The following is a 17,874-nucleotide window of genomic DNA, read 5'->3' as shown; positions in this document are numbered from 1 at the left end:
GCGACATTCGATTATATTCTCCCAAACCTGTTGGGAATCATATAGCTGCAGTAGATAAGGTACGTTGGAACCACCTGCTTCCTCTACGTCTAGCATCCGGCCCAAACCGTTGCGTTAAAGATGCATTTTAAAACAGATAAATGTGCTTGCCACTTATTCTAAGCTACATACATTTCCCTTTTTAATGGTTAGTTAGAACATTCAGCAACGCTTTATGTAAACAAAGACGATTTGGATCACTGTTTCTACAATTGCGAATTGAGCCGTCCTTTCTTCCCGTAGAATTCATTATTCTCTAAGATCAACTAACAAATACGCTTTGATTTCAACTTTTAAAAATGATTTGCCTCTAGTCTGCACCGGCACTGATATTTCTCCATCGTTCAAGCTTTTGTCATCCATGCGACCACTTTCGAACGCCGATTGCTTTTCTCACAGCTGTCATTTCCGCCAAGCGCCAAGATCAAGCTGTCAAAAAATCAAACTCAAAAAAGCGGCCCTTTTCGTAGCGGTCGTTTCATTGTTTACCGATCCGCCATTTCTCAAAAAACAGAATTAGATTTGCTGTTGTATTGTTTTTCCCTTCCTGTCTGCTGTATTTCTGCCAATAATTATGTGGTCCTGTGTTGAGCCCGTTTCATCAATCGACGAATCCATCGTGGGAGTGTTTTGTACCAGTGGGCTGCTGCGAATCTCTAGCAAGCAAACGGTAAGGTCACGGTGTCATTATTTTGCTCCAAAAGTTGTTAAATTGGTTTGGGCTTGCGTTCCTCCCGCCTTAGGTCCTGAAAACGCCCGCCATTAATGGCATCCTGCAAAACAACCGGCTGGTGATATCGATCGATAATGCGCTGATACTGTACGAAGATGAAAAACGCTGCAACCAAGGGAAGTTTGTGGACGCTGGCTACGCGGTCGAGGTGATTGCCGTTTCAGCGAGTGGAAACATCGTCGTGTGTGGCCTGTCGAATGGTACCATCGCGGTGCTACACATCTCGGGCGTCATTGTGCTTACATTGTAAGTGTTGCTTGTTCCAACTAACCCCGCACCTTAATCTAACGAACCTTTTGTTTCGCTTTCCTTAGAGAGGTGCAGCAGTCCGAGTCACCCAATGGAGAGCCCACATTCGCCGGCATATTCGATGAAGGCAATGGACGGTACCTGTTTCACACCGCGAAGGGTTTGCTGTACCGGCTCACGCTGGACGAGGCCAAAATTGCCGAATGCATTGAATCCGGGGGCAATCCACCGGAGACAAAGATCGCTCAGTACGCGCAGTACGAAAGGCTGATCGGGAAGCAGTTCCAGGACCCGATATTGTGCTTCTCTCCGATCCGGCAGTACAGCATCGGCCAAGAGTCTTCCATTCCGCTGATTGCGGCTGCCAGCAAGCAAACGATGTACTTCTACCGCGAGGGCAACGTCGAGATCGTTCCCCTGAAGCCGGAATACGATGGAGTGAAGAAAATATTTACACTCATGAACTGCAGGTAAGGAATTGGGATGGGGGAAAAAGAAAAAAAAACATCCTAATGGCTCTTTATTTGTCGCCCAGATACGCGTTGACTTACAGTGGCCAACTGTTTGAAATATGCCCACTGACGAAGCTGATGTCGGAACTGCCGTGCACTTTCCGCATCGATGAGCTGGTGGTGCTCGAAGCGAATGGAGAAATTTTCGAACTGCTCATCACAACCAAACCGGACAGCAACGGAAAGATTCTGATGAAGATCGTTAGCTTTCCAAGTAAGTTTTGCGTTGTAGATTTGTCTCCCACCTTGATCACTAATCCACATTATACTCCTCTTCCAATCAGCGATGGAAATACGCCAAGAAATGGAAATGTCCGAGCACACGTGGTTGGTGCAGCAGCCGAAAAACTCGGCCAACATCTACTACATCGCCGGGCTGACCCACAAAGAACCGATCGTGCAAGAGTTCGAGCTGAAAATACTGTCCGAAACGGATCCCTTCCTGCGTCTGGTGAAGTTGATCAAAATCGGACGGCTTGATGAAGCGGAAGAGTTTGCCAAACAGTTCGACCTGGACGTACAGTTGGTGCATCAGGCACGCGTGAAGCAACTGCTCGACGGGCTCGGTTCAACCCAGAACGCGGAGGAATCGTTCGGCCGGCTGATGAAGGTCCTGGGAGACGTGAACGATGCCACGTTTCTTACCTCCATTCGTGACGCTAGCATCGCTGATAGGAACATGAAGAAACGCTATTTACAGTTCCTGCTGGCTAAAGTTTCGGCGGCAAAGGTAACATTTCGAAAAGTAGAGAAAAAAACGATTCATTAAAGCTACACGTGCATTGTTCGGTTTCAGGACGTGGAAATGGACTCCGTAATCGACATCAACGAGCGGCTGCTGCGCATGGAAACGCTCAAGCTGATCGATCCGTACGAAATCGACCCGGACTGGCAGCAGTTTGTGTACCACGACAATTTGCTCCAGCTGTGCACCGAACTGTTCCAGAAGGATATGGACGCCGCCTGTCTGATTTGGTCGCGGCACATTGCCTGCATCCTGCCCCAGCTGGACGATGCGAAGGTGGCCATCCTGCTGCGTGCCATCCCGAAGGAAACGTCCCCGCTGCACGTCGTCCAGTGGTTGATGCACTTCGTCGGTCCCATCCTGCACCATCAGCCGCAGCTGATGCATCTGCTGGTGCAGTTTATTGTGTCGCGCGCCAAGTCTTTCCAGAAGCTAGCGGCGTGGCCCACGATCGGGCTGACCTTTCTCGAGGATGTGATCAAGCTGCTGCAGGAGGTGAAGTTTCCGCTGATCGATCTGCGCCTCCAGTACGACAGCAACATGGAGGAGCTGCAGCGTATGGCGCGGGCGCTGCGCGATCTGGTCACGCTCAAGCAGCAGTTCAATCTGCAGGCCAGCCTGGACTGCTACATGCAGGAGGATGTGGAAAACACTGCCTTCCGGTTGCTGCAGATTACGCCGCTGAATCTGCTTGCCCGCATCGTGACGGAGTTTCTGTGCAAGTTTTTCATCGGCAAGGAGCATCGGCTGTACGAGCAGATCGTGTGCTACGTGAAGTTTCTGATCGCCAACCAGCACAACAGCTTCTGGGACCAGCGGTGCGTGACGCTGGTGGAGCTGCTGTACGACGAGCAGCAGCAGCTGGAAACGGTGCTGGCCATTCTGCGGGCCGCTCCCGTACCGTGGTCGCCCGCGATCGCTTCCCTGATGCGGTACGCGGCCAGCGATCTGCCGATCGCGTCCAGCCTAGCGATCGAGCGGAACACGCAGATCATCAAGTGTCTGAAGGTGAAGTATGGCTGGAGTCTGAAGGCGCCGTTCAACAACCGGCTGCTGGTGCAGCGCATCCTGAAGCTGCACCTGCCCGAGATGCTTGCCGACATTGAGGCGATCGTGAAAACCGACGGCGGGTTGGCGTTCACCACGGACGTTAGTGTGATTTTGAAGCTGGCCGAGTACGGTGACGTCATTGCAGCGGCGCAATATCTCGATGGATTGGATAAACAGCGGCAGGAGCAGTGTTGCCGGAGTAGCATTTCAATAATGATTGTAAGTTGGATCGATTTCACGATTCATTCATTCTCTACCTTTATTATGTATCATTTTTGTTTAACGGTACCAATTTTTCCCCACTTATTCATAAGCGTATTATCGACGGAGGAAAGATGTCAAAGGAAATGACGATGGCTTACCTGGAAGCACTGCCCATGCTGAAGCGCCGCGCAAACAATGAACAGCAAAAGGCTATCCAACAGATCGTGAACATCATTCAGTTGCGTACCGAGTTTGGACTATCCGTTACCTGTCGCAGCTTCAGCAATGCCACCGACCGTAACGGGCTGCTGCTCAGCGGCATTCGATACATTCTCGACAAGCTGCAGCACCAGCGTGACCAATTTCTCGATCTGCTGCTGGGTGCATTGCGTCGCCTTTCCTCCCTGCTGGACGTAACGCTGCTCGACTGCTTGTACGAAACTATGCTGCTGCTGAAAAACGTGCACGTAAGCTGTCTTCTAGCCGGGCAGGTCACCGAACTGGCCGACCTGCGCAAACCCGGCACATTCCCGGCGGTGCATCGTATCGTTTCGTTGCTGCTCGTACAGCAAATACAGTGTGCGCGAGCGGATGATTGCAGTACCACCGGCTGGCTGGAGGATGCATTCACGTTTCCCGTCTGCCGCGAGCTGCTTTATCAAACGGCAACGGACTGCCCGAAGGAAGCCGCCATCCGGTTGGAGCTGTTGCGTTGGATTCAGCTCGCCGTACGGCACTACCCGGCAGGCATTGGGGAGGAATTATCCCGGCGTACAACTATTTCCGAGACTGTGTTTAGCGCAATGTACGAACAGCTTGCCGAGGAAAAAGGGACGGAAGGAAGCAATGGCACCAACGGAAAGCCATTGGCGAAAGATCTGAAGCGTGAATCGCTCTCGACGTTCGACGTAGTGAACGATGATTTTGATCAGGTCAGCCTGCCGAGAAACCGACACGCCCAGGAGCAGGAAACGATCGTGCAGTGTGTTGGGCAGGCGCTGCAGATGGTGCTGTCGCGTGTGAAGGGAGAGGCCCGTACGAATGGCACCTTTGCCCACCTGGTCGCACTGATGGGCCCGCTGAATGAGGTCGAGGTGTCGACCGCTTTCCAGCGCAGTCTGGACGGGTTGATTCGCGCCAAGCAGTATCCACCGGCAATCGGTATCGTGCATCTGCTGCGATCGTACCAGCCGACCGTGGGGCTGCTTATTCCCGCTCCGTACGCGGAAAACGTTGCGCGCAAGGCGATCAAGTACATGCTTTCTCAAAAGGAGCCCAACTATAGCAGTAAGTATGGCGCAAGGCGCGTGAAAGACGTCTGTCGTTTTATTTATTTTCTCCATAATTTTCCCTTCGGCTCTTCTAGGTGCCATCATGACGCTCTTCACGTGTGAGAACCGCGAAACCTGCCTGGAGTATTTGCGCACCAACATGACGAACGAATCGCAACGCATCGCGCTCCATACGATGCTGGAATTCTACTACTTCACGATCGGGCAGGAAGCGAAGGCGGTGGAGGAGCGCAACCAGCGGCTGCGCTACACACTGTTCCACGAGCTGTGCAAGCTGGACCCCTCGCTCAAGGCGAAGAAGTCCTTCATCTTCCACTCGCAGTCCGACCTGATGAAGGAGCTCAAGCACAAGGTGATCAACGTGGAGCTGCTGCGCAAGATGAGCGACGCGTTCAGCTGGGACTACCAGCAGATGCTCGTCTCGCAGGTCATCACGCTGCTCGGCCAGCAGGAACTGTCGTTCACCGTGCGCGCCGGCATGTACGGGCAGGAGGAGATCGTAATCAACGAAACGGCCGACGCGATGCTGACGCTGGTGCAACCGTACCTGGCCGAGATCGACAACGAGCTGCTGCTCTGCTCCAAGCTCACCAAGTACATGGAGCAGGCGAACGGCTACTTCTACGAGCAGTTCTTCTGCATCTTCGACATCCTTGCGCAGTACGGCGAGACGAAGGACGACGTCGTGGCGTGGGGCCACATACTGACCTACATGAAGAATCAGCTGACCGGGCGGCGCCGCCAGCGTCCCGGGCAGGCCGAGCTGGAGGCCTGGATGCGGGTGCACTCCGATGGCGACATGCTGCCGGAAATTGCCAAGTACCGGTACCCGTTCATGCTGATTCTGCGCCAACCGCTCAAGACGTTGCTGAAGGAGGACATTACGGTCGAGAACTACCACAAGCTGCTGGTGCTGGTGTCGATGAAGGCGACCGCGGAAGGGCTGGACTGTCGCGAGATGAACGACTACTTCTGCCGCTCGGCCGTCATCAACTCGATCAACGAGTACAAGATACAGAACAGAGAAAAATCGCCCCATTCCGAATGGCACCGGCAGTCGAAGAACAGGGCGTTCTTGCAGTCGGTAAGTGGAAAAATCAAAACGGTAAGTGTAACCGTACAAACTTAATACTAATTTGCATTTTTCCCCCAAATGACGCAGATACTTCGTATCGTGGACAGTGTGTGGGATCTGTCGACCAAGCTGTACATCCTGTACTACATCACCTGCAACGCGCTCGATGGGGAGGATCAGGTGAACGCCGCGTACGCCTGCTATGAGTTTGCCCGCAAGCACGAGTCGAGCCTGAGCGGCATTCCCGAGGCGAAGGACAAGATCGAGAAGATCTACCGCAAGTATCCGGTGCTGAAAACGCAGCAACTGTTACAGCAGAACGGTGTCACAGACGAGAAGCAGTTCCAGCTGGTGAAGAACCCGCAGGAGCTCATCCAGGCCCTGTACACCGAGTCCTGCTTCCAGACGGTGAAGGTGAACGAGCTCGCGACCACCATCGGCGAGCTGCACGGGCTCGACGTGGAGGCCATCCAGATGGGGCTGCTGCAGAAGTGGCTCACCATGTTCGGCGGTTCGGGCATGGTGGCGGCCGCAGCATCGGCAGCCGACGGTTTCCACAACGGTAGCGGCATGCTGGAGGAAACGCTGTACGACGATCACAACGTGTCCGACGCGAGCCAGGAGGACGAATCGAACGTGCACGAGTGTATGGCGCGGGCGTACTACATCCTGAGCAGCTGGCAGCGCTCCAAGAGCGTCGAGTTCCTGGTGGCCGAACTCAACTCCAGCCTCGACGCGTCGCACGGCGCGTCGGACGTCAGCAAGCAGCTGCAGATCTACCAGTGCTTCAGCCGGCTGGCCGACGACAACTGTACCACGTACCGGGAGTTCTTCACCCAGCGCCGGTACGTGGCGCTCAAGTGTGTCCACCTGCTGAAGGCACTCGGCCTGCACACGATCTCGGTCGCCCGGTTCGAGGAGACGGACAAGATGGCGCTGCTCAAGATGCTTTGGCAGTCGCACGCGACCAACCCGAAGGGGCTCGAGGTGCTGTCGCTCATCTGCATCGGATACGACATCTACGTGCCCCAGATTTGGAACGGCATCCTGAAGCAGATGTCCCGCCTGGGGTTGGTGGCGAATCTGCGCGCCCTGATCGATATCGTCACGGCGCACCGGCAGCTGTTCGGGCTCGAGGGCTACCGGATGGCCTGGGAGCTGCTGATCAAGCAACCGTTCCGCAGCGCCAACCGGGAACAGTCGCTCGCCGAGGATGCGCTGCTCGCCCGCTCGCTCGTGATGGTGCAAAAGTGTCCGATCTCGTTCCGGCTGAACCTGCTCGAGATTGCGGACGTCTGCGTGAACGTGAGCCGGATCAGTATGGCCGCGGTGCTGCTTGGATTCACCGACGAGGAGCAGAGCGAGACGCTCAAGAAGGTAAGGATCGTGCGGGGAAGGCTTAGATGGACGATGGTTTCCATATTTTACCATCTTTTTACTGTTCGCCTTCACTTGCAGCTGATTGCCACCGTCCCTGTGCCGAACCTGCACGAACAAATACGCGAGCTGGAAGAGTTCGGGCTGGCGTCTACGATTACGAAAGCGGTCTGCCGGGAGCTGCAATCGCTCCCGTCCGACACATCCGCCCCATCGGCTGAGAAAAAATGGCGTTCCAACTGAACTAACTTTACCACGCGATATTACGCTATTAACTTTTTTTTTAATAAATTAACATTAACGATACCTTCTAGATGAAATCTTACATTTGGCACACTGTAGTCTAAGGGCCCATCGCGAACACTTCAATTGAGGTCCTAGCTCTACTCCGAACACCTTAAATTCTATCACTTTTAACCTCATCGAATGCTACGGCCAGATCGGGCAGCATTCGCTTTAGCTTGTCTATTTCGCGCTTGTACAACCCGTAACAGTGGCTAATGCGCAGCCAGCGCAGGGCCGGAAATCGTTTGACCAGTATCTGCAGGTGAGTCTCATCGATCTGTGTGTGAAGAAAGGTGAAGAGAGAAACGGTTAAGGTCACACAACTAATTCTCTCGTTCTTCTCTTCCGCAGCAACGAATCGACATACCCTCCGGTAATGGGCGAGAACCATCCGCTCCACACTGTACGTCGGGGTGAGCTGCAGCACCTCCGGGTAGATCTTCACATTGATCAGCGTCAGCGAACGCAGCCGATGGAACGCCATCAGTCCCTCGATGCCCTCGAGATACGTCCCGGGCAGTTCGTCCGAGCCGAGCTCGAACGAGCGAAGCGCCGGCAAGTGCACGTGCTGCAGATTCACCCGGCACGCCACTATGCGCAGCGTTTCCAGCCGGGTCAGGTTCGCGATGTGCTTCAGCTCGATCGTACCCTCGGTCACCTGGAGCGACAGGTGGAGGAGCTGCCCCAGCCTGTCCGCGATCGTGTGCAGCACCACGCTGTCGATAAACTTCACCCGCAGCTCGAGCCGCCGTAGTTGGTGGAGCCGTTTGAAGAACGCTATGCTAGCGTTCCGCTCACTCTTCGTCATGCCCTTATCACGCCGATCGATCACCAGCTCGTGCAACCCGACCGGCTGCAAGCTGTAGAAGTTGTAGCTTTCCTTCGCGTCGAACACGACGGTGAGTGAGCGGAGCTGGTCGATAAAGCGTTGTAGAAAATCGATATGCTCGTTCAGCAGCACGTGCAGATGCAGACGGGATAGTTTGGGCGCCACCAGGTTTAGATCGTTCGCGTAGGGGTAGTCTAGCTGGAGCGTCCGTAGCTCTTCTAGGCAAAGGCATAAAACGCGACGAGATGCCAGACGAAATCTGCCCGTCAGGTGTAGCGTTTGAACTGTGGCCAGGTTGACGAACGGCTCTCGGCAAAAGGCAACCCAGACCGGTTCGGGAGGGAAATCCAGCCGTAAGCAAACAGTGGACGGATCGGGAAAGAGCGTCGGGAGCAGGCGGAGCCCTTTGGACGCTTCTCCCTCGATTGTGCTGTCCAGCTGGAGCGTCAGATTCGGATAGGCACGATGGAAGGTGTGCTTGTGGAGCCAGGACATACGGGACCCATTGAGGACGAGCGTTACATTGCGGGCAATGAACCGATCCGACAGAAGCACGGCGTTCCACCGTCGACATACCAGAGTCAGGTTGCGTCGCGAGCGGTAATCTAGATGGTCAAATATCTGTTCCAAAATCTGCAATAAGGACAGGCACAACACTTTCCTTTAATGCTGTGTTGTGTTTTACCATTTATTGGTTGCACGGTAGTAGACCCTTACCTCAATAGGCATCTGATTAAAGTTCGCCATCCAGAGCCGAATCCCGAGCGCCACAGACCCGGATCTCGGTTTTAAACCATTAAACCAAAACGCTGCAACCCGATGTCGACGTTTTGCCGTGCCGTGTTGTGTACGCGCGATATGTATCACATGATAGTTAACAACCGAAACCGGAGGTAACGATCCCTGTCAACTTGGAGACGTGTGCGTTGTGTTGCTGGAACGTCCACAGCAACGTTTTTCGGTTTGCGTAAACGCTGCCTTTGGCCCAATTTTCGCATCTCATGTTATCGGCGTGCGTTTCATTCGGTGTACGCACCGGCCAACACAGGTGATAAGAGCTTGAAACGTTTCTGTATTTCCTGCTTTCGGGGTCCAACAATCACCAACAACAGTACGCAACTGAAGGGCGCTTTGTTTACGTTTTTGGTGGGTGTTTCGGGGGGTGGAAAAGGGCGAAGCGAGGGTTGATTCTTCGAATGCACATCGAAAGTCGGTGTCCAGTGCGGCTATTTGTCGTACGACTGAATGGAATGGCGATATTCTATGGAACAAATTCAATTATTATCTTTAAAAGTCACACTAGCATATTATAAAGCATTTGTTTGGCTAGCACACTGAAAGTCCACAAAGAACACGAATGCGCCGGCAACGCATAGAAATTCAAATCAAAGTAGACAACCATTCCCGCCTGATTTGGCGCTGGATCACAGTAGGGACTAGTGATGGGAAACATAAAGATTTCGTCGAAATCGATTCCGGCTAGCTCCGAAGTTTTCTGGAATCGATTCCGGATAGAAGGTCCAGAATCAGGTTGCGTAACCGATTCCGAACACGGCTCCGGAATTGGTTTCACAATCGAAATCGGCTCCGGCATCGGAATTGGCTCCGAAATCAGAATCGGCTTCGAAACTGAGTCGGTTTTGGCATTTCCATAAGAATAGGCGTTTGGGTCCAATGATGCTAAGTACTGATAGCCTCAAAGAATCAAAAAGTTCTTATGAACGATTCATTCTCATAGAGATTCTCGGACTGATTCCGCTTCTGAAATTTCTTATTTCAAATGAAAAACTGATTCTCATTCCAGAGCTAATTCCAATTATGGTGTCAATCCTGATTCCGTTACTGGGGCAAATTGCGATTCCCAGGACAATTCTAATCCCGGAGCCTATTCCAATTCCGGAGCTGACTTCGGAATCGTCTGCGGAGTCAATACCGAAATTGGCTCCGAAATCGACTCCGCAATCGATTGCTACATCGGAATCGGCCCCGGAATTGATTTCGAACACGGAATCGGAATCGGGTAGGCGATTATCATTCCACCAACAGGTTTAAGTTTATGGTGTGTGTATCAAGTTGGACAATGTTTTCCAAAGAAATAAATTCATCAAGTTGTACCAAAAATGATCGTAAAAATCGTAAACATGAAAAGGATTAGGTGAAATGTCATCACTTACATTTGCTCTTTCTGCCTAGACCACCGCCTAAGCTGCTTGGTGCATATCCTTTGAGAAATGGGAGGGTGAAGGAAATAAAAGGGGATTGTTTCGATTTAAAAAAAAAATCATCCCTTCTCTTGGGGATGTGTAAATATTTCCTATAGCAAGCAAAAGTTATAAAATTAGAATAAAAAAAACCCCTCCACAACATTCACCCACTGTGCGACTCAGCAGCTTGCGGACGCTTTTTGACAGCGGCTGCTGCACCACCAGTGTGGCCAGATTTTTTAGCGGTTTTCGGTAGGCGCATCAAAATTTTATCGGTAGTTTTCGGTAGGCTAAAACTCGAAGTCAATGCGAAAGAAGTGTTAACCAAAGCGCCACAGATTAAGCTTAAACGACTGGAAAATTGAATATCCATAGAATAAAAATGAAAGCTCCACAGCTTCATTGGTTTGATCAATAGATGGCGTATTAAAACTCATCATTATATTGCTATCCTTTTCTTGCAATGTGTTTCGACAAGTTTCATCTTATCATACCAATATAGCCTTCTAACTTTCTGAGCAACAATCTATATGAATGGTCGTGTGGTCAGATACGTGGGTATCAACACCAACGACCATTACTCAAATCTCACTTGCTTCAGTGCTGGTGATTTCCGTTGGAGTTTAGTATTTAAACAATCGTATCGCCGTTCTAGTTCTAGCGATGCATAACTTCAATGCGAAACCATACAACAGTACAGAGGAAATGAGAAAGCTCTCCTCTAAGCGAGGAAGCTCAACTGGTTGGGGTATCCCACCAACAGAGAGCGCCACCAGCTTTTTTGCTATTTTTAGAATGCATGAGTCGTTTGCCGTCTGCTAAACGAAGTCTTTCTATATTCCGTTTAGGTAGAGTGCTTGAGTCGTTTAGAAGCCGTTTAGTGGTCGTTTAGTGGATTTGTGGCACTTGGGTTATCTGTAAATCGGTCTTCTTCTTCTTCTTTGGCTCAAGAACCGATGTCGGTCAAGGCCTGCCTGTATTCACTTGCGGGCTTGGCTTTCAGTGACTAATTGATTCTCCCCCATAGCAGGATAGTCAGTCCTACGTATGGCGGCGCGGTCTATTTGGGGATTGAACCCATGACGGGCATGTTGTTAAGTCGTACGAGTTGACGACTGTACTACGAGACCGGCTGTAAATCGGTAGGCATATGAAAAATCGGTAGGAATACAGATAAATCGGTATTTCTGGTCACTCTGTGCACCACCGCGAGCTGCAACTGAAAGCTGTCAAACGGGCCGTGTATGCGAGTGGAAAGGGACGAACAAAAAGAGGAGCTTGTGCATTTTTCGCGTTCGCCAAACTAGCTGCGGAAGTGGACGGCAAATAACTTTAACCTCTCTGATTGCAGTAAGAACAAAGCCAACTCGTTTCCTATTTGTGTGCGCAAAACGACCGGTCGAAAGTGGTTCTGTGGTGGAAAAAACTGCGCGGCGGTATTGATTTGGCCCCAATTGGGTTCGATCCGGAGAGCAAGGCGTACTGCTCGGGCCTCGGGTGGAAAATTGATCGCACCCGACCTCACAGGCGTGCAGAATGGGCCTGCTAGAGCAGTTGCAGGATCAGGGCTGGTCAGTATAGTCGTAGGCCGAATGGTGTTTTTTTTTCTTCCTAGAAACAGTGCGCCCTCCCTTTGGGATATTGATTTTCATTGCGTCTCACGCTTCTTTTTTTTTCCTTTCTTCGTTCGACGGCTTGTCCCGATCCCTTAGGTACATCACGCAACCCGGCTTAGACAAGCTGCTGGAGGGTGAAAAGAATGGATCCGCCGCTAGTGCGGATGTGAAGCAAGTTGTGAAATTAGCCTTGAACGTATGTATCATTTTCGGTTTGGGGGTGAACTGTACCTGTTTTGTCATGCTTATCTTGTGAAAAGTGCATAAAGCGTAAAACTTACTAACATCTTCCACACATTGCCCCTTCCCTTTTACACACACACACACACATACACAGGTCGATCTGCGAGAGTATGGTGGTGGAGCGCTGGCAAGCCTGTCGTCCCGCGGCGCCAAGGCGGAAAGCTTCGATGGGCCCGGCGTGGTGCAGCTGGTGAAGCTGCGCAATCTCGGCGCGCCGAAGGTGAACGAGGAGTCGAAGGTGGCCCCCCGGCTGCTGAAGCTCACCGTCACCGACGGCCAAACGCAGTACATTGCCCTGGAGCACGAGCACATATCGTGCCTGAGCCTCAACACACCGCCGGGCACGAAGATTTTGCTGAAGAACGGCCCCATTCGCATCCTGCAGGGCGTGATGATGCTGGGCGAAAAGAACGTACAGGTGCTGGGCGGCCACGTAACGGCGCTGGTGGAAAAGTGGGAGCTGAGCCGCACGATGGCCAAGTACGCCAAGGGCGGCCGGTTGCAGTTCAGCGCGTCCGGTCCGCCGCCGTGGATTCCGTTCGGGCAGAAAATCCAGCAACCGGTGGCGCAAACCGACAAGGACTTCAAGAGCCTGCAGCCGAAGGAGAAGGAAGAGTCGACGGAAAACACGGCCTTCAACGCGCTGCGCAACGACGCGATCGCGGAGGCGACCAAGCTCGGCACGAAGAAAACGTTCGGCGGCGGCGCGAAGCAGATGGTCGACGCGAACGTGCAGAAAATCATGGACAAGGGTTTCACCGAGGAGCAGGCGACGCACGCGCTCAAGCTGACGCGCAACAACGTGCACCGGGCGCTCAGCAATCTGCAGCGGATAGAGGACCGGAAGCAGGCGCAAGCGGCTGACGCTGCGGCCGGTGGTGGTGTTGGTGGAAAGTCGGAGGGCGGTGGTAAGCTGGGCGGCAAGCGGGGAGGATACGGCAAGCGGGACGAGGAGGCGGAGCTGCAGGGCAAACCATCCGAGAAGGTGTCGCTGTTTGACTATTTCGGCGATATACTGCAGGACACGGAGCCGGCTGCGTCCCGGGGTGGTGGTGGTGGTGGCGGTGGGAAGAAATCGAGCAAAGAATCGACCCCGCACGAACAGCAGAAGGAGCAGAAGGACCGAGCGCGGGGTGAAAGTGCCGGCCGGCAGACGGGCGGCAATCGCGGCGGTCACTCGGCCAAGAGCCAGCAATCGTCGGGCGGAGGTTCGGAACGAACCGAACGAGGTGGTGGAGGAGCAAACCGAACGAACCAGACTGACAACCACCATTCCGGCGGCGCTGTGGTTAATGGTGGAAGCTCCAAAAACTACAACCAACGCTTTGAGAACAATATTTCGAGCAGTTTCGCCAACCGGAACACCGTCACCTCGTCGTCGGGTCGTGAACGCGGGGACAGAGGCGGCCGCGGCGACAGAGGCGATCAGCATCACCAGCAGGGCCATGGACAGTATTCGAACCAGTCGCAGCAGCGTGATCAGCATCGGGAATCGAATCGGGATCAGCATCGAGATCAGCAGCGGGATCAGCAGCGGGACCAGCAGCGTGACCAGCAGCGGGATCAGCAGCGTGACCAGCAGCGTGACCAGCAGCAATCCTCAAACTACAAACAATCGGATTACTACGGTTCGTCGGGCAACAGCCGTTACCGAGGAGCGAACGAAAACCATTCCTCCAACACGTCCAACAACCCGTCATCCGGTGGCCGGGGTGGAAACAGTCGTGGAGGTGATTCCAAATACAACCAGCAACATCAAAGCTCCGGATACAGTCACAACAACCAGCAGCAGCAGCAGCAGCAGCAACAACAACCACAGCAACAGCGTCAAGACGGCTTCAACAACAACAACTTCAATAGTAACAGCCATTCCTCAGGCAAGGGAGGAAAGTACGGTGGCAAAGGACAGTCCAACGAAAATGCGGACCGATACGGCAACAGCTACGGTTCGGAGGGCAGAAATCAGCAACAATCTCAGCACGGACATGGACAGGGTGCGAATGAAAACCGCCAGACCAGTGGTGGTGGTGGCGGCAAATCCGGTTCCGGATCGCAAAACACTGGCTCTAACCATCATAATGCGACATCCCAGCAGCAGCAGCAGCAGCAATCATCCTACGGAAATGCATCCAAGCAGTCCGGCTATCACAATCAGCAGCACCAGGGCAATACAGCGAATGGAGGCAACAACAGCAACAACAACAACAACGCTAACAATCACTACAACCAACCAACTGGCGGTAGTGGTAACCATGGTAACACTTATGGCGGCGGTAGCGGTAACACTGGCTCCAAGGTATGGATGGCTCGGTTTTAGGTTCTATTTGAAACCATTTTAATTCCTTTTCTTATATTTTTAGAACTCGAACAAAGGTGGACGTTATGGTGGAGGTAAGGATGAATCTCATAAGTACAGTGGTGTGAGTGCAACACAATCCACCGCAACTAGTGCCAGCACCAACACCAACACCACCAACTCGCAGCAATCCAAAAAGGGGAAGGGCCACGGGTCGCAGCAGCATTCCAGCGCTGCGCAGAACAAACCAGTCGAACAGCAGGCGTCATCGTACGGTTCGTCAGGCACGGGCAAGCAGCACGGAGCCTCGAACGCTAACAGCAACAGCAAGGTGAACCAAGTGGCGGAACAGATGGGAGGCATGCACCTTGGCGGCAACAAGGCGTCGTCGGGCTACAATGCCACGAACAGTAGCAACAACAACACGGTCGCTCAGTCGTCCGGCCCTGCCGCCTCTTCCACCTCCACATCGACTGGCAACAAACACAGCGCGAAGCAGATGAACGCAAACAATCACTGCTCGTCGGCTGTTCAGTCACAACAACAACAGCAGCAGCAGCAGCAGCAACAACCACAGCAGCAGCAACCACAGCAGCAACACCATCAACAGCATCATCAACAGCAACATCAGCAGCAACATCAACAGCAACATCAGCAGCAACACCATCACCACCAGCAGCAGCAGCAACACCATCAGCAGCAACGGGCACCGCAGGTAGCCTCACCGCCCGGTGTTCCAATGCCAACTGGCCCCGGTGGTCCCTCTCCTGGCGCAACGGCACCCTCGCCGGGCGTTGGTGGCCCGAAGAACTTCATGCCGCTACCGAACGGATACAATCCGTACCAGATGCAGATGGGCTACCCGAACAAGCAAACGAACGACGCCTATGCCATGAACGTGATGAAAAGCCCGCAACAGTACGATCCGATGCAGCAGCAGCAGCAGCAACAGCAGCAACCACCGCATCTGGGCACTCCAGGGCCCGTTCCGCCTACTGTGTCACCGGTCGGACCGAACGTGGTGCCAATGCCGGTGAGTGTCACTCCGACGGGCGTACTGGCACAACCGCAACCCGCCGTGCTCGCTACGGCACCATCTCCAGGGTCAGTGCCAGCCCACGGTACCATGGCCCCGACCAGCATGCCGATGGCACCGGCGATGGCTCCCCCTGCTACGGCGGCCATACCGGCCGTCTATACGAACTGGAAAATTGGCGATCGATGCTTGGCCAAATACTGGGAAGATGGTGGGGTAAGCATAGAAATTGAAACCTTTTGTCTTATATTCAGCACTATATAAACTTTGCTCATACCTCATCCCTTTTTTTGCTTTCGTTTTCACAGTTCTACACAGCGGAAATTACGGACACGTCGAAGAACACGTTCGTCGTACACTTTCTCGAGTACGGCAACTACGAGGAGGTGCTGAAAACGGACTGTATCCCCATCACGCAAGCAGCCAGCCCAGCCGCACCCGCCCCGATGGCAATCGGGTACCATCCCGCACCGGCCCCACAGCACATGGCTCCACCGCATCAGGCGGCAGCAGCGGCAGCAGCAGCCCCCGTACCGTACGCTCCCCATCCAGGCCATCCGCATCTTCCACCGCAACACCACCCTGGACACGTGCCGGCACCACTGCCACCCCATCACCATCAACCGCAGATGGCGGCCGCTCCCGGTGCGTACCAAGCGCCAATGCAGGACGTTGCCCAGCACGCGCACTATGCGCAGTATAAGCCGGGCCCGATGCCACCGGTCGCCGCTCCGATGCAGACACCCCCCGGACAGGGTCAGCTGCCGCCGGCGATGAATCAGTATCAGCCAGTAACGCCGCAGCATCACCTCCATCAGCAGCAGCAGCAGCAGCAGCAACAGCAGCCGCCGCCGCAACAGCAACAGCATCATCCGCATCACCTCGCCCAACAGCAGCAGCAACATCAACAGCACCAACAGCATCAGCAACAGCAGCAGGGTGGGCATATGACGCAACATCATCACCAGTCACAGATGGCCCAGCAGCAGCAGCAGCACGGACAGCAGCGAGGAGGAGTGAAGTATCGCGAACAGCGACCTATGTACGTTCCCCCGGCACAGCGTAAGTAGGCTGGTGCGCGGAAACATGCCGATACCATCGCTGTTCAGTAAGTAGAAGCGCTCGTTTTGTCCCCCCCAACACTCCCCATTCCCTTCCTATGATCTTGCAATAAGGTGGGTTCGATAAAAAAACAGACATATAACGGACACCCGGTGTATAACACTCTCACTTTGGGGCGCGCCAGTTTCACTGTCATCCATTGCCACTGTATTGCAAGACTGTTCGCGAGCGCGTAGTCGATATCATCCTACACAACTGAATTTACCTCCCCCTGTGTCGTCCACCTGGCGTTATAGGATGCACCTTATTTAAACTATGGTAGTTGATTGCTTGCTCTCTGTGTTGGTGCCTAATTGGTAGGAAAGAATCTGTGCACCCACAGGGCCACGGCAGTAAATATAGAAACATTTTGCAAAAATGTTTTCCACCTCTACTCGTTGGTGTGGCATTATGTATTACATTCAAAACGTAAAGTATTTTGAACTACAAAACCACGCTCCGGCCCACGGGCAAGGAACGGAACGTTTCATCTACATAGATGATGGGACGCGGCACGATGTTGCTGCATCATCCGTAACCGATACGTTTCCGTCTCGGATTAGGTATAACTGTCCCGGGAAGGAGGGATGCTAAATTTAGTCACGTGAAGTCGCCATTTTGAATGTTCGTTACATGAAAAGCATAGACATGTTGTCTGCATTACAATTAAACATTAAACTCGTTTCCCCCTTTCTAATTCGCCTATCTTAAGAAAGGACGACTGTGTCAGTCTTGGTTTCGACTTCCTTCTTTTGTTTCCTCCTGCTTCTCCGTCTTTTCAAGTAAATATTTGATACAATCAAACGGGAAAACCAATATGCAAGTACGAGTAGCGGAACGGCCAGTGCATTGCACTGTGTGGATAGAATTCACTTCCTCGATTGATTGAATAAAAGCAAAGCAGAAATGGATCGTTGTATATTCTGTGAGATCTTTAGTGTAATCCATACGCCTGTAGCCTTTCGTACGTAAATATCCGAAAAATATG

General features: G+C 53.0%; 3 protein-coding genes across 4 annotated transcripts; 2 read left to right on the top strand and 1 right to left on the bottom strand.

The window, feature by feature from the left end:
- Positions 1-379: 379 nt before the first annotated feature.
- On the top strand, positions 380-7,596 carry LOC120957754 (kinetochore-associated protein 1). Its single transcript, XM_040380107.2, has 10 exons — positions 380-709; positions 783-1,018; positions 1,087-1,491; positions 1,557-1,747; positions 1,818-2,263; positions 2,330-3,547; positions 3,643-4,819; positions 4,899-5,908; positions 5,987-7,276; positions 7,358-7,596. The coding sequence occupies exons 1-10, from the start codon at positions 614-616 to the stop codon at positions 7,517-7,519; spliced, it is 6,231 nt and encodes a 2,076-aa protein (XP_040236041.2). The 5' UTR covers positions 380-613; the 3' UTR covers positions 7,520-7,596.
- Positions 7,522-9,791, bottom strand: LOC120957755 (uncharacterized). Of its 2 annotated transcripts, none has more exons than XM_049608727.1 (3): positions 9,108-9,791; positions 7,929-9,051; positions 7,522-7,838 (listed from the first exon to the last, which is right to left on the bottom strand). In XM_049608727.1, exons 2-3 carry the CDS (start codon positions 8,883-8,885, stop codon positions 7,674-7,676), a joined length of 1,122 nt encoding a protein of 373 aa, XP_049464684.1. In that variant the 5' UTR covers positions 8,886-9,051; positions 9,108-9,791; the 3' UTR covers positions 7,522-7,673. The 2 variants fall into 2 exon arrangements, with proteins under 2 accessions (XP_049464684.1, XP_040236042.2); XM_040380108.2 differs by having other exon boundaries at positions 7,929-9,023.
- A 2,017-nt stretch (positions 9,792-11,808) lies between these two features.
- On the top strand, positions 11,809-17,829 carry LOC120960004 (uncharacterized protein DDB_G0283357-like). The gene is made up of 5 exons (XM_040383852.2): positions 11,809-12,165; positions 12,307-12,406; positions 12,548-14,749; positions 14,814-16,001; positions 16,094-17,829. The coding sequence occupies exons 1-5, from the start codon at positions 12,131-12,133 to the stop codon at positions 16,853-16,855; spliced, it is 4,287 nt and encodes a 1,428-aa protein (XP_040239786.2). The 5' UTR covers positions 11,809-12,130; the 3' UTR covers positions 16,856-17,829.
- The last annotated feature ends 45 nt before the right edge of the window (positions 17,830-17,874 follow it).

Source organism: Anopheles coluzzii, chromosome 3, assembly GCF_943734685.1.
Source record: "Anopheles coluzzii chromosome 3, AcolN3, whole genome shotgun sequence".
Lineage (NCBI taxonomy): Eukaryota > Metazoa > Arthropoda > Insecta > Diptera > Culicidae > Anopheles > Anopheles coluzzii.
This window is presented reverse-complemented; position numbering and strand designations above follow the sequence as displayed.